Source organism: Pseudoliparis swirei, chromosome 13, assembly GCF_029220125.1.
Source record: "Pseudoliparis swirei isolate HS2019 ecotype Mariana Trench chromosome 13, NWPU_hadal_v1, whole genome shotgun sequence".
NCBI classification, from domain to species: domain Eukaryota; kingdom Metazoa; phylum Chordata; class Actinopteri; order Perciformes; family Liparidae; genus Pseudoliparis; species Pseudoliparis swirei.
This window is the reverse complement of record NC_079400.1, coordinates 17,391,227-17,414,334: the sequence shown is the minus strand read 5'-3', so window position 1 is coordinate 17,414,334 and position 23,108 is coordinate 17,391,227. Positions and strand designations below refer to the sequence as shown.

Genomic DNA, 23,108 nt, shown 5'->3' with positions numbered 1-23,108 from the left:
TGAAATTATTTTTTGTTATTAAAATGTTATTAATATGTCTTGCAATAGGTTAAAGTTGTTTTCAAATAATTTTGTTTCTTTTTATTGAATTTTATATTATTTCTGCCTTCCTTTTTCATCTTTTAAAAATGTTGTCATGTATTTGATTAAACTACCCAACAGTTATAAGATATGTAAAATCAACACAACATGACCAACTACAACAGCAACATGTAGTGACATTTAAAAAAATTAATATAACAAATAAAATATTTCTATTTGTCAAACTTTCAAGTACATTTAACACTAAAATACTTTTGTAGAGCACTGAAGCTTCTGTTTTATTCTTAAATGAAATGATCTGATTGCTTCCTACATCATCCGGTTAATAAATGAAATGTTCTGCTTTATAAACATAAACACTAAGCAACACAATTAACTTCATTTAACTTCTTTAGTGCCTAAATGAGCATTTAACTGTTTTCACTCCAGACACGAAAAACTGCTTTTTTTGTTGCCTTTTTAAAAACTAAACATTAAATAGAGCAACAGAGAGAAGGAGAGGAGAAGAGCAGGAGTGCAGGAGAGGAGGAGAGGAGGAGAGGAGGTCACCGGATCAGGTCGGTCTGACCTGAGATCAGATAAGCGCCAAATGATTCGCTCCCGTGACGACGCTTCCTCTGGCGTCCTGTCTGCGGCCTGCTGGCATGATTACAGCCCTCAGTTCTCCTCTGGTCACTCTGATGGTTGTCTCAGACTTCCTCCATGCATAGCCCTGTATGTGCGTGTGTGTGTGTGCATGCATTTATGTAAACCAGCCGAGTAGCTTTTCCGGCGGCTGTTCTGTGAGGAAAGGTCATCACAACAGAGCTCTGGGAACAGTAAACATGGCCGCACACGGAGCCGAGGCTGAGGGCCGTTTTCCTCGGCGCTGGGCCGTGCCGCCATCTTCACCGCCACCGAGCACCGTCCAATCACAACGAGGCGCAGAGAAGGACTCTGGGTTTACTCTTTGTCAAATTCCTGAAAAGATTCCTTTAAATCAAAAAGGAATCGCTTCTCCGTGTGTTCACTTTAAATCCTGATATTCATTATTATTATTTTTTATGTTGCCTTTGTTAATATATTTTTTTATTTAGTTTCTTTCCTGTTTTCCTCTTTACTATTGTAAACTGACATACAAGAAACACTTGTTCTTTGATTCCTGTATAACATATTGTGCATTATCAACAAATATATATATATATATATAAATATAAATATATATAAATATATATATATAAAATATAAAATAATATATATATATTTATATAATGTGCAGGTTACACCCTAACAATATTATTCTAAAGCGCTAATCAATAGAATCACTTCTCAGGTTGTAAGACAGACTGATGATAATCTCCCATGACGATGTAATATATAACATCATGTATATTAAAACATAACAAAAGCACTATGTTATTCTGCTCATTTAAGTTTTATTGCACTTTTACCATGATGCAAGAAACGGGTGAAAAAGAAAAATCCACAGAAACAATGAGTTGAATACAAATTTTCCTTTTCACTTGAACAGCATCTTAAGGTTCACTATGGACTCCCCCACGCATCCAGACACAATGGACACACACATATGAAGACCTCATATACCGCAAGCTCGTACCTGGGAGGAGTTCACGTCTTTCTGCTATATGAAACCAGACATTCAAGTATTTCTATCATTGCACAGGCACTAGATTTTCCTACTTTATATATTAACTTTTCAGCCCGCTGCTGAATCATTGACGCCAACAGTTAAAAGCTATCTGCTGTTGGTAATGAATGAAATATACATCCCCGAAAAAAAGAATCTCTCCACGACAGCAACATCTGGACATCCAATATATTACAAAAGAAACAATAATTTAAAACTATTAGTGTCACATTTGGCTTTTGGTAACATATAACTAATCGCAATATCTGTTGCACTTAAAAAAACAAAAAGAACAGAGACAGTTGCTGGATTAAATGTTAATAATAACAACCAATCTTTGTAACCAAGTTTAAAGTCGAAATGGGGTGAAATATGGAGGGTTAACTTTACTGAGAGGCACGGACCCAGCAGCTACTTTTGCACGTGCTCAGTTTGCCCCCTGCTGGACAAATGAGGAAGTGCACCACTGTGATGAAAAGTTCATTATTAACATAAACCGATTAGTATCCCTTTCAAATAATAAATATCAACTTCAATAAATACTCTCTCAAGTACAATAAACATTTATGGGAACTAAAAAATTAAAAGACAAAATCCAGGAGTAAACCTGCACTCCCATCAGAAATATCTCCATCTCGAATACCAAATGATAAAAAGCTGAATCAACTCAGCAACAATCAAATAAGGAAAGAATTAGACAATGTAATAAAACCTAATTTTGATCATTAAGACACCGGGAGTCCACCTCGACTTCCTCCTCCAGCGTGAGTGTTCAACCCAAACACCTGCAATACCAACAATACGTATAAACACATAATTCAGCTTGTGAGGGGAGGAGGGAGGGGAGGTGTGTGTGGGCGGGGGGGGGGGGAGGTTCTTTACAAGTCTCTCAGAATTCACTGAATTCAAAAAAAGGTCCTGAACAAGACAGAGAGAGAGAGAAAGCGTCTCTTGCCAGACTTTCGGTGAGCGGTGAGTGGGGGGAGGGGGGTTGGTTTTCAGTTTTCAGTTTCAGTTTGTTAACCGGCGCCCGAGATCCGTCACCTTGGAGCATCCGTGCAGTTTTAAAGTCATTGCACTCGTTTTGTCGCGGTCCGGTCCCATCCAGCAGGCGCCCATGTCCAGACAGCTCGTATCACCACAACATAACCTCAGGCAGACAGGCTTTACCTGAAAGTTCGGCAAAAAAAGCAACAAAAAAAAGAAAAAAGATCCGAGGCCCATCTGAGGAACTCGGCACCGATGGAGCTCACCTGCCTTACAGGTCGCCGGTTCAGTTTTAAAGAGAAAGACTCCGTCTCCTATCTCCAGGGGGAGTCGGCCCTACCCCGAACAGCTACCTCCGCCGGGGGCCATTGTGGGCGTGGTCCGTGCCCTGGTACCCCTGGAGGTCGTCCTCCACCACGTAGCTGTAGCCCTCCTTTTCGATGCATTCAGTCAGCGCGTTGAGCGCCTGCAGGGACACGAAAACACCACGAGGCACAGAGAAACGGTTTCATTGTGGACCAGAGGAGAATGTGATTAGAGGTCAAATGAGGTCAGTGTCAGAAACACACGAGGGCAAAGGGCAAAACTGCCCCTAAGAAGTATAATTTTGCCCCTGATATCACGAGGTGAGGGGCAAAAAATGCCCCCATAATTTCCTCTGATAATTCAGATAATGTAATAAAGTTTTTTAGTTTTTGTTCTTTGTTTTGTGTGTCCTATATCTGTACTGCCTCTACGAGGTAGGTACACAATAAAACATCAATACATATAATATTGAATTATAAAAAAACAAATACATAAGTTCTAATGCTGCCGTGCCAGTTTTGATGTGAGTCAGCGACAACTGTTTTTGTTTTTGTTTTTTTTTTTATTTTTTTTGTTTTTTTTACACAATTTTTGCGCCTTTTACACATTTTTTCCAAACAAAAAGCACAAGTTTGCTTTTATTTTTTTTAAACAAAAACCAAAACATTCACCACTTTTTTGTGGACTTTAACAAACAACACGGCACATAGAGCTAACAACAGGAGCATCAACAACAACGGAAGTTCAGAGACAACGAAAGAGATCACGAAAACATGAGAAACAAGAGCGAAGTTTCCGCTTTTGCCTGGTCTTGAAGATAATCGTCCAGCCTTAACATGACTGATGGATTACGAAGCAAGAGGATCGATAATAGATCGGCTGACGGATTGTTCCTTCTTGCGTCGAAACGAACATCTGATCTGCTCTATGCGGATTTGCCGCTAAGGATCAAACAAAAATCGTGTAGTCCGGTTTTCTCTTTTCTGGCTCTGTTACAAGAAGAGACTTGTAAATCTAAGGGTGTTTAATGATTTTGGACATGTGGTGTTTTACGTGCAGACACCAATCGAACATCCTGCTCTTTCCCAAGACCTTTTGGGTTCCCTTCCCGGAGTTCAGCATTCCCCCTACCTACACCGCAAGTTCTAGCGACACCACTGTCCTCATCACGGACACCACGCACATCGATATCCCGACCTAGCTCCACCGGCGGAGAACGACGCGAACAGAACGGAAATCATGGTGGATCCTACCTAAACACACACGGTGCAAACAAAAAAATCACATATAAACTACACAAGAGGAATTTCCCAAGCCAGAGGGGAACCAAGGGGACCACTTATGCCCAGAGAGACAAAGGCTGTCATGCTGCTTCTACCCGGAAATCAGACCAGACCATGCTTTCATTTTCCTGACGTAGTGTAAACCTCGGTATAAGCTGCGGTAGTGAATCAGAGGATCGGTGGTTCCGAGGTGATGCTGTCTGACAGAGGAGAAGGCTGTGATCGCGGCGCTCTGAGAGGAAAGCAGATAGTGGATCCAATCCAGTGGCGAGAGCGGCACCAGGGAAAGTGGGACAGATAGCAACACGCAACGGTTAACCTCACCCACAAGGTAAAAGTTGATAGAAAGTTAACAAAAAGCCTTGAGTGATCTCCGTGAATCCATGAATCCCGTTGAGCTGTATAGCTCTCCGGTCTTGTATCCTTGCACAGATCAATGATAGGGAAGCGGCCGGGGACTGAGGAGGCGGACTAGGCGAGCGACACCAAAAGGAGCAGCAGAGTGAGAGGAGGAGGCAGTGAACAGAGTGGGCGCACAGATACACCACAGCACTAATACGGACTACTAGGCTAGACAAGCAGACCCTATGGGAAGTGCTAGCAGCAGGCACCAGCGACAGAGGTGATCAACACAGCGTACGACACGCGCCGCAGCAACACAACTAGCTAGCTCGCCCTAACAACAAACAACAACAGTGAGAGCGGACCTCTCTAACGTACACGGAGGGGATAGCTCTCTCTGCTGAGAGTGAGGATCAGTGAGGGCTCTGTGAACGGAGCAGGTGAAGAAGGCAGAGGTAGGTGGAAAACTAGAGGGCCCAGACTGAAGACATGGGCGGTGTACTGGCATGCTCCAGCTGAGCTCCAGTGTTCACCACAATATTCATGAGTCCGGTCTAGTCCTCCTCTGGTCCACCAGTGTCCTGCCCCTGTGCTATTGAAGAATGCCCAGGAACCCAGGCCTCAGCGTGGTCTCATGACGGTGGTCATGTGGCCCTCACCTCGGTGGTCATGCTATGCTGAGAGGCTGATAAAGGACCCCTCCCTTCCTCCCTCCTCCCATGACCTGCGGATGCCCATGCTGGCTCTGCTGTACTGATGCTGTCTGCCCACATCACAGCCTACTGCACTCTGACCCTCTCAGGGGGGGGCATGTGATGGACTTACTGTTCATTGATTACCGTTAGCTTTTCACCACATAGTCCCCTCCACCAGGGCCGCAAGCTGATTGGCTGATTGAGCTGCTGCCCCCTGACTGGCTGGATCCTGACTCCTGGTGGTCAGGTGGCACAGGGTGTGGTGGGTCACCTCCCACACCTTCCCCACCCTGTCCTCCCCACCCCCCCCCTCTGTGCCCCCCCTGTACCTGTACTTCCTGTACACCACTGTGCTGTCAGGGGTTCCTCCCAACACCCATCATCAAGTTTGGAGGTGGAGTGGTGGTGGGTGGCAACGACTCGACAACACTTTGAAGGCCTACCTGAGTGTCACCTCTTCTCTGTCACTCAGGACCTGATCCTGAGCCTCACCAAAACTGAATGTCAGAAAGTGCTGAGTTGGTAGGACTTTAGGAGACACACACACTGGGAGACGACTACCCACGGGACTACTGTGGGGAGGGGGGTGGAGGGGAGAGATATAGATAATGATCATCGACCGAGGGAACATCAACTGACATCAGCACACACACAAGACACTAGAAAGAAAGGCAGCAGGCAAGGCCTCTACTACCTCAAAGGGAGGAAGAGGAATTCCCCCTCTATCCTCAGCTCTCTCCTCTGGCCTGAGCTGGAGAGCACACTGACAGGAAGCATCACAGCCTGACAGCAACTGCTCCGGACAGCTAGAGAGAAAGAAGCAAGGCTAGCTGCCTCGGCTGAACACACACTCCCACTCCCACCCCTGCCACCACACACCAGGACCAGCAACCAGAGAGCAGCAGGCAGGAGGATCCTCCCCACCACACACCCTGTCAGACTGTTGCTGCTGTCAGGTCAGGCAGGGCAGGCGCGTAGTCATCAACAGAGAGAGAGAGAGAGACTGAGTTTCTTTCCTCAGGCCATCAGGATTGTGAACTCCTCACCACTCACCCCCCCCCCCCACACCCACACAACTGCCCTCTTAGGCACCACACACACTAATATTGTGTTGTTTTTTTTTGTAAATAGGTGTGTACTTGTTGCTGCCCTGCATTGCTGCTGATTGCCACTTTTATTTTGTTTAAGACAAATTATTATAATAAATACACAAAAAGAAATAAGTGTACAATTGAATATGATTGTCTTATTATTGCCCTTTTTATGAAAATTGCTCATGTCCTTTTAGCCTAAATAAGTATAGTAATTTAAAAAAAAATGTTATTTCACACAAGTTTCAAAAAGTGCCTCCAATTTATATTTAAGTGCCCCTGGATTTCAGTCGGTGGGGGAAAAAATTGCCCTCTAATTTTCTTTTTACATTTCCTACCCTGAACGAGGTCAAAGTGTTTAATGGCCTTTTGTCCTTTTTTTTAACATAAGCTGCATGTCTTTGGACTGCCGGAGGAAGCTCGGAGAACCCGGAGAAACTCCACGAGAACATGCAAAGTCCACACAGAGCAGGAGTCTGAGCCGTGGTTCGAGGCCTCTGGGCCCAGAGCCGCCGCGCTGCCAGTGAATCCTCGATTCTTTTAAAAGGTTCCAATAATAAAGTAGAATAAGTGAAAAAGAAAAGGCGTGCGCGGCACTGACCAGGCGTAGCCGGCGGTCCATGGCGTCCAGGTGCGGCTGGATGAGGATGGGACTGAGGCGCTCCCTCGCCAGGGACTCGGCCATGAGCGTGGACAGCTTGTACTCCTCCTTCGCCAGCAGCTGCAGACGCAAGTGGGTCGACTTCCTGACCCTGGAGGAGAGAGGCCGGGGGGAGGGGAGGGGGGGCGGGGGGCAATACTGATTATGTGACGAGCCGACTCAGCAAAATCCTGCTTATGTTCTTTGCACTTTGATCACTGATCTGATGGCGCTTCATAGAAACATCGTCTCTCACCTGCAGCACTGGGTCAGCGGCACCAGGATGGACACCTCGTCGTGGGAGTGCTTCCCAAAGCTGGGGGGGGGGGGGGGAGACCATTGGATTAGTGTGACCGCTTCACACTCATTCACCATCTTATTATTTCTTATTTCCTCCTTTTGGCTCGCCTTTAACTCAGAAACTGTTCACGCTGCATATTCGTGGTTATTAATTTCTATGTGCATTATTATGTGCATTATTATACTGAGCTGACAAACTCACTTTTTAAGAGGATTTCTTCCTCTGATTTATTTAAAGACAAACCCCGTGGACATAATGGATATACATCCTTTTAAATCGCAGTCCACGTGTATTAACTACTTCGAGACTGGATTACTGCAACTCCTTATTATCAGGCTGCTCTAATAAGTCTCTTAGGTCCCTCCAGTTGATCCAGAATGCTGCAGCTCGTGTTCTCACTAAAACTAAGAAAAGAGATCACATCACTCCTGCACTAGCTGCTCTGCACTGGCTCCCAGTAAAATCAAGAATCACTTTTAAAATTCTTCTCTTAACGTACAAAGCCTTGATTGGTGATGCACCATCATATCTTAAGGAGCTTGTAGTACCATATTGCCCCACTAGAGAGCTGCGCTCACTAAATGCGGGACTACTTGTAGTTCCTAGAGTCTTAAAAAGTAGAATGGGAGCCAGAGCCTTTAGTTATCAAGCTCCTCTTTTATGGAACCAGCTTCCACCTTCAGTCCGGGAGGCAGACACAGTCACCTCGTTTAAGAGTAGACTTAAGACCTTCCTCTTTGACAGAGCTTATAGTTAGGGCTGAATCAGGTTCACCTGGTCCAGCCCCTTGATATGCTGCTATAGGCTTATAGCTGCCGGGGGACGTTTTAGGATGCACTGAGTACCTATCTCCTCTTTTTTCTCTCCTTAAGGATGAATTTTCATCTCTCAATCACACGTTACTAACTCTGCTTTCTCCCCGGAGTCCTTTGACTTCACGTCTCATGGGGTCATCGGACCCTATGAGACGGCATAGATCCTATCTGCCTGATGGATCATCGAGGTCTGGGTCGTGGAATTCCTGCTCCTGACTACGCCACTGTCCTGTTGAGACTCCGCCCACTGTTGAGACTCCGCCCACTCCTCCTCCCCACCGCCATCTGCCTGATGGATCGTGGAGGTCTCCATCGTGGAATATGCCTACTATGAACTATTCATACACTCTGTCATATTAATTGAATGTATTTAAACTCTAAATCTGTCCTTCTGGTCACATGACATCTATTGTTCTGTCCATCCTGGAGAGGGATCCTCCTCTGTTGCTCTCCTGAAGGTTTCTTCCCTTTTTTTCCCCCTGAAGGGTTATTTGGGAGTTTTTCCTGGTCCGATGTGAGGTTTTGGGGCAGGGATGTCTATGTGTACAGATTGTAAAGCACTCTGAGACAAATTTGTAATTTGTGAAATTGGGCTATACAAATAAACTGAATTGAATTGAATTGAATTAACTGCGAGCTCACTATGATACAATATGACATTTATTAATTATCCTCGGCGAGGCATTAAAGCGACACGACGGGCCTCTCGGGGCTCGATCGGTCGCTAGGACGCAGACCGACCGACGGAAACACACAAACGCTTCCCGACGGAAATGCAGAATCCGTTCCTAGAGATGAGCGGAACAATGAATGCGGAGCGTATGAATGTGTTTTAACGTTTGCGTTTCACCCCGCGGCGGCGGCTCACCCTCGGCCGTTGTCCAGGTGGATGATGACGGTCTCGTTTCCGAACTTCTCGAACGTCTCGTAATGGTGGCGATCCATGTTCCCTGCGTTGGAAAAACACCCACTGTGTGTTATACAGCGTTCACACTCCATTCAACATGTCTCCCCCCCATGATCGACCTCTGCTACCAACATTATTCAAATTGCCTTCGTGGTTGCAGAGAAACACACTTTTTTTAGTTTGGGTTTGTTATTTCGAGCAGAAACCACAAAAATCAGGCGGTATTCAAAAGCTCATCGACCTCTACTCTGACCTCCACGGCGACCTTGAAACTCACCCATGAGGAAGTCAAAGACGGTCATGTCCATGATGTCCAGCAGCCGGGTGCCGCCGTCGTAGGGCGGAGTCTGTTTGACCTCCTCGCAGTAGTCCGGGTCCACCTCCCATCTGAAGGATTTAAAGAGCACGGCATGAAACATCGAGTCCAATTTGTTCCGCCTCTCAACACGATCGCTCTAATCCATATTTAAAATCATCAAAACAAGATGGCTTCCTCCTGCAGAGTGTAATGACCCCCCATCTCTTACTCTGCCTTCTTGCGCTTGTGGTAGGAGCGTCTCCACGGGTTCCTCCAGGTCTTGCGCTTGGCGAGCGCCAGGTCCGGGAGGAAGGCCGCCAGGGATCCTTCGATCTGGTCCGGTTTGCCGCACACGGCGTGCTCCGTGGAGCAATAGTACGAGCACTCGCCGTAGAAACACACGTTGTTGGCTGAGATTTGGAAGAAGCAAAAAAAAGGGCACACGTTATTTTTATAGAGATCACACGGGGACAGCTCAGTGTGACGACACACACTTTTAATCCTCTAGAAGTGCACACACACACACTTTTCCCAAGATATTCAGAAACTCGTGTTAATTGAGATTGTCAGTATTGTTTTAATCCCGTGAAACTTTTCCACGTGTAGAACTTGTAATGGGAAAGTTGCATCGCTAATTCACTGAGTCCCCCCCCCCCCCGCTAATGCTAATCCCATGCAAATTAATAATATCACAGTAATTCAGGGCACAGAAATAGCTTTTTTGAAGAAGGAGCTTTAACTTTTGCATTATAAATAAATATGGTTGAAGATGGCACAGATGGAGTTTATTTATTTGTTCTTCTTATGAAATCATTTTGATCGATGGTTTTGGCGTAATGACCATAACAAGAATTTAACAGAGTTCAGCTGAACTGAAATGTGTGCAACATTCTTCATTTCGGTGTTTCGAAATGTGTATAAAAAAAAACAATAACACATTGTTGTGCTAGTTCTCACCTGGTGAAATGAAGAAGGTCCTCCAGAGCTTCTTGTCCTGCGTGACGTCTCGTATCTCTTTCGTCATGTTGAGGAGTCGGCCGGCCACGGGGGGGACGCGGCGAAAGTCCAAGATCCTACGGGACAGAGACCCAAACCGAGGTGTTACGTTCAGAGCATCAGAACACAGTTTGTCAAACAGCTCCCGGAGGCCATTAACATACGTAAACCATTTATTTTTGACTCATAACTCCGTCACAAAGATCTCTAAGCATAAGAGTCCAAAAAAAGATGCTTCTTATAACTCCAGAACTTGCCTCTGTGCAAATATATGCACAAAAAAGTCACAAATCACGGGCCTCAAGAGGCCGGCGGCTTATCCATTCGGCCGCCGTGGCAAGCAAACATGGCCATGTGGCCTCATTGTACTCATGTCATCCCCTGCCGCCGCCAGCAGGGGGCACTGTGACACAAGCCCTGACCTGACGGTGACGCCACCTGATGGAAAACGTTTGTGGACATCTTTTTTTATTTTATACATCAAACACATTTTTCAACTTGCACGAAGCGTTCAGGGACAATTTATTTCCAGATGACGGTTTCTTTGAGAGATTGCGTAACCTGTCGTCAATACCGGCCGGCTACAACATCGGGACGGGCTCTTTGAAAAATTGATAACCCTGACTCCACCTAATGGCCAAGGCCTGAGGGGAGAGAGAGAGAGACAGAAAGAGAGAGAGAGTAAGATTTTTTTTTTAACGGGGTCCCGGGGGGAATACAAGGAGAGAGATAGAGAGACATGGGAGAAGCTGCCGGTTAAAAAAAAAAGAGAGAGAGAGACGTTAACCGAGAGCTCGTCATATAAATGATGTCATCAAGTAGAGTGGTGGCGTCGAAGGACGAAGCTCGCGGGGCCTGCTGCCATGCTCAAGGGCTTCAGTGCGCTCCATCACTCTTTCTTCTTCCTCGTCTCTTTTGATAAACCTCGTTTCCCACGGTTGACATTTTTGAACTTGTGTTATCACAACGCACGTGAGACGGCCGGCGGGTATATTAAGCTGTACGAGGTTTAATATTTTATATTTGAAGGTCACGCCGGTCCTCGCGTGTCCTTATGTCCGCTCGCTCTCTCATCCCCACCGAACGCAGCCGCACACAAGTGCACTTCCCATTTAAATCCAATCACATAATTAATGATGCTTACAGCTGTGTGTCGCCTATATAAGAAAAGACAGTGGCTCCTTGTGTGTGTGTGTGTGTGTGTGTGTGTGTGTGTGTGTGTGTGTGTGTGTGTGTGTGTGTGTGTGTGTGCCGGCCCCCTGGGAGGCAGTGTAGCCTCGGCAGCAGCAGCGGCAGCACTTCTGTAGCCAGCCTCTAATTTAGAACAGACAAAATAAAGGGAAAAAAATAAATAAAAAAGCTGCTTTTGGCAAACCCGGGCTGGCGTATATTTAGAACGGGCACAGGGCCTTTTTCATGCCTTTGGTTTTTCTCCTCTCCCCCTTAACCCACACATATGCTGGGAGTGCGTGAGGCCTGTTGTCATGCATGTGTGTGTGTGTGTGTGTGTGTGTGTGTGTGTGTGTGTGTGTGTGTGTGTGTGTGTGTGTGTGTGTGTGTGTGTGTGTGTGTGTGTGTGTGTGTGTGTGTGTGTGTGTGTGTGTGTGTGTGTGTGTGTGTGTGTGTGTGGAGAGGAGGACCAGATGTGGAGGAGACCGGTGAAGAAAGCTGCTGCTAATGCAATTGCTGCTGAACTGTGTCATAGTGCCTGAAGGGAAAGCAGATTCTACATCACTACCCGCTGTGGCCCGCGCCTGTGTGTGTGTGTGTGTGTGTGTGTGTGTGTGTGTGTGACCTCCGAATCATCTTGTATCACACCGCAACACAAGCCCCCTGCTTGTAACGACCGACAGCCACATGTGACGTCAGTCTGGCTTTATTAGCGCCGCTTGTCGGAGACCCTCGAGGAGCAGACGGGTCGGCCGGCCGTTTAAAAAAAAAGAAGCGCCGGCCCCGCGAAGGCAGTGAAGTCAGAGGAGCGTGGAGGTTAGCTCGCCGCGGAGGCTGCAGTCATTATTCAGTCACATGCTCGCTGTGGGAGGGCCGCATTCATTCGCTGTGACTCACGGCCTCTCGGAGCCCTCGCCGAGCGGGTCCTCGGACTCTCACCGGCAGAAAAAACGAGAATTTTGAGGAGATAGAAGCGGCGGAAAAGAAAATGCAAATGAAAGAAGTAGCCGGGCGAAGGGGAACGCCTGTGGTCCGGGGTGCGTTCACGACACCTGGACCTCGCGTCGCCATCTTAAAGCTTCCCCGTTGGAACATGAAGGTAACCCGGTCGCGGGCGCTCGGCAGGCTTCTGGCCCTCCTGGGCGGTTAATGAGCCGACGCGAGGAGAATCAAATTAGAAATCAGGGAGGAACAAAAGCCAGCAGGACGTTGGCCCTCGAGGATGGAGAGAAGCACTTGGGCTTGAAGGAGTTAGGGAAGGGATTCAAGAACATTGGATAAAAAATAAAAATAAAGTTTTTGTGGGAATCGGGGGACGGTTTATTTCATCCACTGGTGAACCTGAGGGTGATGTAGCCACCCGGCTCTGACAAGGGGAATGCAAGGAACTACAAAAAAGATGATGGATTCTTCTGCTTTGATTGTGATCGGCCCAACGTGAGTCCAGCAGAGACCGACGCCGCGACGCCGTGACGTTGCGACGCCTCTCGGGTCTCATCGCGGTGACTTACTTGTCCAGGTGGAAGGCGGCGATCTCCGCGTTGTGTCTCTCAAAGTCAGAGAAATAGAAGAAGTCGGGCGGGGTCTCCTGCTCCCGGGTTTGCCTGCAAAGGCACAACGGACACACACAAAAAAAATCATTACAGGTCAAATAATGAGTCATTTGATCACAAATCGTGGTCTAATTCCATATTATGATGTTGGATACAAATCAATCCACGTCTTCGTGTCTCAAAGGAGCCCAGCGAGTGATAAAACCCCCTCGGCTTTTACACCTGCGCTCCTCACACTGCCGACAGTGTGTGTGTGTGTGTGTGAGCAATAACAATGACACAATAAATACGTGTATACGCGCCTCAAAAAAAAAGGAAAAAAAGCCCTCTTCGCCAAGAGGGGACAATCGAAGGTCAGAGTCTTCCTCCTGAAGTGCCCACTCCTTAAATCCCAGAGCTGGTGGAGGAGGGCCAGGACGGGGCAGGGCAGACGGGACGGGCAAAGGCAAACGAGTTGAAAGGAAACAGGAAGTGAAAAGAGTCCCCGAGAAGGTGCATGGAGTATGGAGAGAATATGTTAACGCGGTTGAGATACACCGGCACAGCGGTGACGCCCGTCAACAATCTTTCTGCGCTTTTCAGGTTTTTTTACCTCCTTTCATACACGGTGCCTTCTTCTTCTTTTTTTTATTGACAACACTAAATACTTTCCAGGAAGGCGGCTGAGTGTAATGACTTGGACCGCAGCCTCGGCCAATTCTGCTTCAGCTCGCCGAGGGAGGACGAGAAGAATGGAAACTGTCTTTCTCTCCCTTTTCTCTCCTTCTCTCGCTCTATTCCCCAGCGGGACGACGCCTCTCCCGTTTTTTTCCCGCTCGAAAATCCTCCATCTCGCCTACTGCGCACAGAATAGTTTTCTCTACTTCCTTCTTCTTCATCTCTCTCTCTCTCTCTTTCCCTCTCTCCGTTCCATCCGTCGCTCCCTCTCCTCAGCCGGCTGGCTGGCTGATTGGGACTCCACAGCTGCGTGGCTGACATATGCACCAGTCATTAACTCGCCCAACAGAGAGAGCCCAGAAACACACACACAAATAAATAAATAAAGACACATTTTCCTTCCGTCTTCATCCGTGTTTCTCTCATCGTTCTCTCCATCCTCGATCGCACAGCGATCGTTTTGACAGGCAGCCGCACGCAAAGCGACATTTTGTGTCTTTAGCCATCGAGGAACAATGACACCGACTTGGAGAGCGGAGGGAAAGTGTCTGTTTGCACCAGGACACTCAGTCCAGATGTGTCCTCCAGTCCAGATGTGTCCTCCATAGCTGGTGCATAGTCAGGTCCTGGAGCTTATTTCCCACCAGATGTAAGAGAATTTAGTCTAATAGTTTCCCAGTGAGCACTAATGTCAGCGACATGAGGAACACACCAGTCCACTTCCGGATTCATACCTTTGATGAAGAATGAGATTACCAACCCGAGCTTTAAGTCCCAGGGACAAAACATCTGATCGGGAGCGTCGCCATGGAGATTTCTTGGTGGTTAAGCGCTCGAGCAAACATTCTCGGGCAGTGATTCACGGCCAGTCGGCCTTTAAAGACATCCACCGGCATACCTCACACGGCCCCGGCACATTGCTGTCTCTATGGGGGCACAACACGCTGCTGTATTAAAGCTGCAACACACACCACAGACACACACAACCGGATGAGGACGTCTGGTTGAACGTACGGGGGAAGACGACGTGACCACGAGCGTGTGTTGGTGTGTTGGTGTGTTTGAGACCCTCAACGCTCTGCACCGCCATGTTCTCCTCCCGCTGAACGGCAGCCAGGAAGGAAGCAGGAAGGAAGCAGGAAGGAAGCAGGAAGGAAGCAGGAAGGCGGGATGATTACCGTGATCCAACATCCAATTCAAATGTGGATAAAAGTTATTTAGAGCTCTGGTTCTCAAACTTGTTGTCGTTGTTATGTAACCCCCTGTGAACATTTTGTTTCAGCTGAGGACCCCCCGACCAGTGCGAAGCAATTTTTGGGTTGAAAAAAAAGATGTAATGCGCAGCATTTTGCATATAATATATAATATATACAATTCAGTTGATGAACTTGCACTTATATTGTATTGAATATTTATTACACAAATATTTTCAAAGGCCTTTTTTTAATGGATGCTCATTTTAAATGTATTTAAAACCAATCTCACGTACCCCCCCTAGAGCAGTGGTTCTCAAATGGGGGTCCGTGAAGGCCCTCTGGGGGGTACGTGAAATTTCGTCACATAGATTCAAGACACACACACATTGTAATAAGTGACATAACCAGCAAATGAAAGCAAACAATGAACACAGGAATACACAACAACACAATATACTAACAACATGTGTGTGTGTGTGTGTGTGTGTGTTGTGTGTTGTGTGTGTGTGTGGTGTGCCTGGAGGTGTGTGTGGAGTCTGTGGGGGGTGGTCCTCCTGGGGAAACTCCGTCTCAGTCTCTCTGTTCTTGCAAACCTGCTCTGGGCTCTCTCAGGCGTTCTCGCAGTCTGCGAGGCGAGGCGTGGTGGTCCTTCACTTGCAGCTGAATCAGGGGCTTGTGGGAGGATGGTCCTGGTCCTACAGTCCCTGGTTCTGCTCCTCCTGGGTGTACCTAGTGCACAAGGTGGGAGTACTCAGAGAGTGAAGTTCCCTTCCTGTCACTACTCTCTGAAAGAGCCTGTCCTGGCTTGAGCCCCAAGACCAGGGGGCGTGATGCAGAGAAGGACTGGAACTGCCCTCCAGAGACTCAGAACATTTCCTCAGCTGCCTTTGGTGGTAGGCGCTTCTCCTCTTTCTCACCAGAGTGCTGCCTGAGGTGGTACCATGTCAGATCCTCAGTGATCCCATGTATTGTTTGATATTGATGCTCGTCCTCAGTAGTCCCGTTAATCCGCCTCACCCTCCCAGTCGTTGTTGTTAATCCCGTCCCCAGTAAGTGTTGTTGTGTTTTGGTGAAAGTCATGATGCAGCTCCTTAGTTTTGGTGACATGACTGATCAGCAACATCCTCCAGCAAGGCCCCTCAGTTCAACCTTCCTCCATCAGGGCCACCCCCAGGTTGTCATCCATCAGCCTGACCACCACTGTGTCATCCCGCAAACTTTGATGATGTGTTGGAGCTGAACCTGGCCACACAGTCGGATGTTTACAGGAGTACAGTAGGGGGCTGAGGGGGAACCCTGGGGGGATCCTGTGTGTGTCTGTGAGGATTTGAAGTGTCGGCCCACGGTCCCACCTCCAGCCTGGCGGTCACAGGGGTGTTCAGTCCAGTGTTCAGTCCCAGCTCCATCAATCTTAGCGCCTGTTTGAAAGGGACTATCTGCAGGGACTATGGTGTTGAAAGCTGAACTATATCACGTAGCCCAGCTTCTGGAGTGTCTGGCTGTCCAGAGTGTGCAGTCATATGTGGAGACAGCATCATCTGTGGATCTGTTTGAGCGATATGGTCCATGGAGGGAAGGAGGAAGGCGGAGATGTAGTCGGTATCAGCCTCTCAAAGCATTCTTCAGTTCATGATGACCACGGAGGATGATCATTCATACATACAGGAAGCATTCTGAGAAGCAGCAGGGGCAGGGACAATAGTGGCAGTCTTGGGGGACGGCGGGGACCACGGACAGAGCCAGGGAGGTTTGGTGAACACTGTGAACATCTGGCCATTGGGTAGCTTATTATCTTCAGTACGCCTGAGATGCCATCTGGACCTCCTGCTAGTTTCCTGTTGTTCACCCCACTCAAGCCTCCTCCCTCCACTGTGTGTGGGTCACAGTGTGTGTGTGGTGGTGGGAGGCGGCTCACTCACGCTCTGTGCTGTTTGTGTTGTTGAGCGTGACGCTTAGCGCTGTTGTTGCTAGCCTCAAACCGTGCATAAAATGAGTTCAGGTCGTCCGCTAGATTTGATTTCAATACATTTAAAATGAGCATCCATTAAAAAAAAACTTTGAATATAGCTATGTAATAAATATTTAATAGAATATTAGTGTAAATTCATAAACTGAATTGTATATATTATATGCAAAATGCTGCATATTAGGTGGAGAACCAGGGCCTTCTCGTACATGAATTTGAGAACCACTGATTTAGAGCCCTCCCCCCCCCCCCACTGACCAGGAAGAAAGAGGAAGAAGAGATGAAAGTGCAGCGAGTTGAACAGGGAGCACAGCCGGGGACCGGCAAGAGGGCGCACGACAACAAGATATTTCTGTTCAGCGTGTTCCGATCAAGCAGAAACCGTCGGGGGCCATGTTGTTTCAGGGGCAGGGGGTGGGGAACATACATAAATGCATGACCGCATTATAAAGTCTATAAATGTTTAAATACACCGTGTGCAGCGAGCTCAGAGGAACCAGAGGGGCCGGTGACTCCAGAGCTTCTCGCCTCGCTCACTTTAGACCGCCTTTTGAAATATTCACATAAACCTCCTCTGAGTTATGCTGAATGATAAGTAGATATCTCTCCAGAAGGAGCATACGTTTATTCTCCTCCTTGGCGCGGGCCCGGCAGCCAACTGCCAAGCGCTGTTATGCAAGGGCAGAATAAATAGTGTATTCTTCAAGCGGGTATTTTGTTGTTGGTGGTGCCGCTGTAGCCGGCGTCAGATCTTTTATCATCGGCAGCAGGTGAGACGGGCCGAGCAGAGCGTGCCCGGTCTGACCCCGGCCTCACTGTAAACACATAGTTTACACTCGGTGGCCAGACAGTTTCTTGGCTCCGCTCCCGGGCCTCCGAGGGGCCCCCCGTGCCACCCGGTGGGACAGCAGAGGTCTATCGGCACTTGCACTGCAGTGTGAGAATGTAAACAAAAAAGGTGAATGAGAGAGCGGCCTCTGGAACATCTACCTGTGCAACAACAGCGAAGAAAGAGAGAGAGAGTTATGAACCCTCGAATCAGGATAACGGGGTTTGACCTCGGGCTGTAAAATACATTTTTTAAAAACATTTAGATTCACTCTGTGAGGATGAAATTCTGCAGGTGGTCACATCCCTGCCTACGGTGGTGAGTTACTGTGTAGGAGCACTCCTACACAGAGAAGCTGAACAGTAGATGTATTTATCCCTTTAGGTTAAAAAAACAACAACAAACAACTGCATAAATAGTCTCTTTAAGAGAGGGACGCTGTCTCTTTAAGAGAGGGCTCTGCCTCTTTAAGAGAGGGGCGCTGTCTCTTTAAGAGAGGGGTGTGTGGAGGGCGAGGTGCAGTCAGCAGGTTGAAGACGACACAAAGTCTGCTTGTTTTTAACTGGGGAACTTGTTAAATAAAAGTTGCAGAAAACAGAAGAACGACATGCTTCTGAATGCTTCATTTTAAGGTGCAACAGAAACTTACTGCAGGATTTGTTTAATCTGAGCTGAATTATGTTGTCTCCTTTAACTTTACAGTAAGAGTGAACATCGTATCCATAGTGCCGTCTGACACCCAAAAGCCTCCATATGACGTGGTGCATTTGGGGCACGGCATTAAAAAAGGAATTTTTAAAATCTGGTTTCAAAGTCAAACTTTGCAACAGATCACCTTAAGCCTCCAGCTGTGGTCGTATAGGCCACAGTGGAGGAGCACAAAGATATACGCTCTCAAGTGTATATATATATATATATATATAAAAGGACAAGGGCATCTTCCAGCCCCAGCGGGTTTCCACCAAAGGGCTGACTCCACACACCATCCGTCAAACCCACGGGCACGCACACACACACACACACACACACACACACACACATCCATAATCTACACAACTGTAGTATCATGTACTGCACACACACACACACACACGCTGAAGCAGCTTGAAACCTCAAGAGGGGGTGGTTGAGCTGCGAGGAGGCAGGTAAGCTTTTAATGCATGAGAGGGTGAGATAGAGAATCCCATCTATGGGTCGACAAAAGGAAGAAGGGAAGAAGAAGAAAAACACACTGCAGGGAGACTGGAGATGGGAGGAGGAGGAGGAGGAGGAGGAGGAGGCGGCACCTTGTTTTGTCTCGAGCGTGACGCATGTGAAGGATGACCTTTTGGGCAGTGACATTTGATAAATTGTAGGGGAAGAAGAAAAAGGCCTTTCACGAGACGGGCGTAGGTGCACGTTTGCGTCCGATGATCCTCGTTACCGCTGACTGGGGTGGATTTGTACGAGTCCGTGATGTGGGGGGGGGGGGGGGTGACACGGAGGTGACACTCTGTGTTTGAGTGGACAGACGGGGACAGAAATAAGCAAGGAAAAGGGAGAAGGATGGGGTGGGGAGGAAAGGAGGAAGGAGCAAAAGAATACAAGAAATGAGGAGGAAGTGGAGGAAGGAATGGAAGTAGAGAAAGCAGAAGGAAGGAAAGGAAGTGAAAGATAGATGAGAGATGGGGCGGGGTTCTTGGAGCTTCTCTGCAAAAGATATTTGATAAGTTTCGGGGAGCTCTAAAATATTGAAATTGTTGGTGCCAATGTTTTTTTTCTTCCGTATACATTTATATTGTCTTCTGTATATTGGTTTAAACGTGGCGTATTAATCCTATTGTTGTGTCGACAAAGGTTACAGCTGACTTCAAGACATTAAATATATATTTTTTTAGACGTCTCTGGTGAAGAAACATCGTAGAAAATAGAAATAGAAAAATAGTTTGGAGCCTTTTGGTCCAGCAGGTAAACAAAATTAAATAAAAATGGAAATCAGAATTGGCCAATACAATTTCAATCAGTGCATAGCGAGCGTTAAGTTAAATTCTGGTGCTTTGACACCCACCAACAAAAGAATTGGGCCACTCCAAAAGCCACGGTGTAACTTCAACAAGTATAAGATAAGGATGGAAGAAACACTTTAATACTTCTGTCACTCTTTTAAATGCTCAATGAATTTGGAATAAAGTGACCCACGCTGGTTATTTTAAAAAAAACCCTGAAAACGTGAAATATAAAGACACAACTTAAATCTTCACGCTTCTATACCTTCAAACCATCGTGTGTGTGTGTGTGTGTGCAGTCATCATGAAGATAACTCTAACTAGCACACGGCAAACACTCGAGGCCTTCACAGCCCGCCATCCAGGTGTGTGTGAGTGTGTGTCAGGTTTGTGTGTGTGTGTGGTTCGGGAGTTATATGCGTGTGTCCCAGTCTCTAAGTGTGATGGCTGTCATAGCTCCCCGGGCACCGCAGTGCTCTTCATCATTTTCCTTTTCTTTCTACTCCTCCTCCTCCTCCTCCTCTCGTCCCTCACCCCTTCAGATCTCAGGCCCTGACATACAGAGAGACAGCTGTTTCCTTCCAGCATCTCTCTCTCTCGTTCTCTCTCTCTCTCTCGTTATCTCTCTCTCTCGTTCTCTCTCTCTCTCTCTCTCTCTCTCTCGTTCTCTCTCTCTCTCTCTCTCTCTCTCTCACACACATTGACACACACACACACAGACAAATAGGTACGTGTGTTTGCACACACACATTTGGGAGAGACAGATTAAAATAGACACAGGAGAGAGCCACAAATAGGCATATACAGGGTACACACACACACACACAACAGCAAGAGATGAGAATACAGAGCACTAGCGTACTGAAAACTAGTATTAACACACACACACACACACATTGTAAAAACACCGTCACAACCGGCCTTCTTTCTAGAAACCCTCCGTTATTAAAAATAGCCGCATGATCACGATTCACACGCTGCCACAATGTGCGCGAGTGAAGATAATGTCAATAATAATGAATTATGCAAAGGAGATCATTTCAAAAAGAAACTGCATCCTGTTCCTAGTTCAGAGTCCTGGGGTGGGGGGGGGCACCGTGTTAATGAAGGCATCCGGCATTAGCCTTCACAACAAACAGCTTTTTTTCTTCTTCCTCCTCCTCTTCCTTTTCTTTTTTTTCAATCTGGAGGCACTTCAAAAGGAGGCGTGAGCCTCAGCAAAGAATCGCCTTAAATGAAAATCACTGAGCAAAACACGACTATTAAGAGGTTTTGGCGCGTGGCGGAGGCGCCCTGACGAGGAGGAGGAGGAGGAGAGTAACCACGTTGGGCAGCGCCGCTGTGGACCGACGAGGGACCGGCTGGTGAAATATGTGGGCCATTAGTTTAAATCTATAAGTCATTCTCTTTGCATTAACCCTTTATGGAGAGGCCCAATGTACGGACCCCGAGAGCTGCAGGCAACACTCCACCCAGCTCTCTCCTCTCGCTCCTCTCTCTCCTCTCTCCTTTCTCCTATCCCTCTCCTCCCTCCTCTCCCTCCTCTCTCCTCCCTCCTCTCTCTCCTCTCCCTCCTCTCTCTCCTCTCTCTCCTCTCTCCTCTCTCCTCTCCTCTCCCTCTCCTCCCTCCTCTCTCTTCTCTCTTCTCTCTCCTCTCTCCTCTTCCACCTCTCTCTCCTCTCTCCTCTCCCACCTCTCTCTCCTCCTCCTTTCTCATCTCTCTCTCCTCTTCTTTCTCCTCTCCCTCCTCTCCCCCTCCCTCCTCTCTCTCCTCTTCCACCTCTCTCTCCTCTCCTTCCTCTCTCCTCTCCCCCTCTCCCCCCTCTCCCTCCTCCCTACCCTCCCTCCTCCCCCCCCCTCTCTCCTCTCTCCTCCCTCCTCTCTCTCCTCCTCCTCTCCTGAGCTGTTGTCATGTCGACCATGTAAATATCCGGGTCAGATAAACAGGCCATGGAGATGAAGCCATCATCTGAACAATAATCTGAGACAGATATATATATATTTATATATATATATATTTATATACGGCGGCACGGCGTCTCGTCCCAAACGGCACGCCGTCCTAAATACGCCGCCGCCTCATCGCTGCACCTCCATCTCACCCCAGAATCTCTGGAAGTCTTTAAGGAAAAAACCAACACATCAGCACCTCCTGCCTCCCGCTGTCAGCTCCTCTCTGCACCTGGGTGAAGAGACGCCTCCGAGGCCTGATGCCTCGTTCTTTTTGTGGAGGATGTTTTCCGTGGTAAATAATAACAAAAGAGCATCCGGCAGCAGAAACACACAATCGCCGGTTGACGAGAGAGAGACAGTGAATGCATCGTCACATTCAATTATCCCAATCTCTAAATGAGGCTCATTTTGACTCGGTGGGAGGAGCTTTCGGAGTGTCCCTTTGTTTTGAGGAGGAGCGTCTCCACCGGAGGACGAGGGGGACGGGCCAGACGAAGACTGATTGCCGTGGCCTTTTCCGCGGCTATTCTGGCTTTTGCTGAGCGTGTGCCTTCCACTCCACATCGATCCATCGACCCACGGTCCAGTAAAACCTCGCTCGGAGCAGAAGGTGAATCTCATTTCTAAAACACACACACACACACGCCGGGGCGTGACGCACACAAACACAGACTAACAAGCGTGTTGATTTTTCTTGAGACAAGATTGATGGAGCCTCCCTGAATTCTCCTCGCGTCGAACAATAGCCCCGGGGCCACTCTCGCTCGCCGGTGTGTGTGTGTGTGTGTGTGTGTGTGGCTTTTTCGACCACGTCGCAATCATCCGCCTCGTAATTGGAATTGAGCAGCTCGCCCCTGGATCCGTTTCGGCTCGGGAGGCGCGGCTAGAAAACCCATCGCTGTTGTCTCTGCTGTTAATGAGATGCAGGCGGATGCCCTGGGGGGGGGGGGGGGGGGGTTAAAGGTCAGACATAAAGGACGTCGACGGGAGTGTAACTGGCGGCAACGACCGAATGCTCCGCTGCTTCGTCTCCGCCACACTCATCGACGCTCCCGTTTTTTTCTATCAACATTTATTTGAAAATAGGATTCTTTTTTGGTTTAAACACACTCGTTATGACGGAGGGATTCTCGTTCAGAGGCGTCATCAGGGCCTCCTTTTACAGATCTGTAGGTTCAGCGCATGGGGGTCAGGACCGCGGGCCTTTGGGTTCCGATGTGTTTCCTAAGGCTGTTTCCACTGGGTCCCTTACAACACTATTCTCCGATATCGACTCACTCCTCACTCCTGGACAACATCTCTCGCCCCTTCGTAATGTGGAGGGCTCATCTTGAACTTGTATAAATAAAGATATAAATAAAGCTTTATTCAAATGTGATTTTGGCGACTTTCATAGCAAGATCTTTTTAAAAACGTATTTCTTATCACAAAAGAATGAGACTGAGTTCATATCGAATGTATTTCTCGCG

The 23,108-nt window shown here is 47.7% G+C and overlaps 1 protein-coding gene across 1 annotated transcript in view; it reads right to left on the bottom strand.

Moving 5' to 3' along the window:
- Nucleotides 1–1,437: 1,437 nt before the first annotated feature.
- Nucleotides 1,438–23,108, bottom strand: part of fam20cb (FAM20C golgi associated secretory pathway kinase b) — a 53,154-nt gene continuing 31,483 nt past the window's right edge. The window contains exons 4-11 of the mRNA XM_056430058.1: nt 13,012–13,104; nt 10,292–10,407; nt 9,564–9,744; nt 9,314–9,423; nt 8,998–9,079; nt 7,270–7,329; nt 6,975–7,125; nt 1,438–3,122 (exon numbers count right to left, since the gene is read on the bottom strand). Coding sequence (XP_056286033.1) covers nt 3,006–3,122; nt 6,975–7,125; nt 7,270–7,329; nt 8,998–9,079; nt 9,314–9,423; nt 9,564–9,744; nt 10,292–10,407; nt 13,012–13,104 — 910 coding nt within the window. The 3' untranslated portion in view covers nt 1,438–3,005. The remainder of the gene's footprint in view (nt 3,123–6,974; nt 7,126–7,269; nt 7,330–8,997; nt 9,080–9,313; nt 9,424–9,563; nt 9,745–10,291; nt 10,408–13,011; nt 13,105–23,108) is intronic.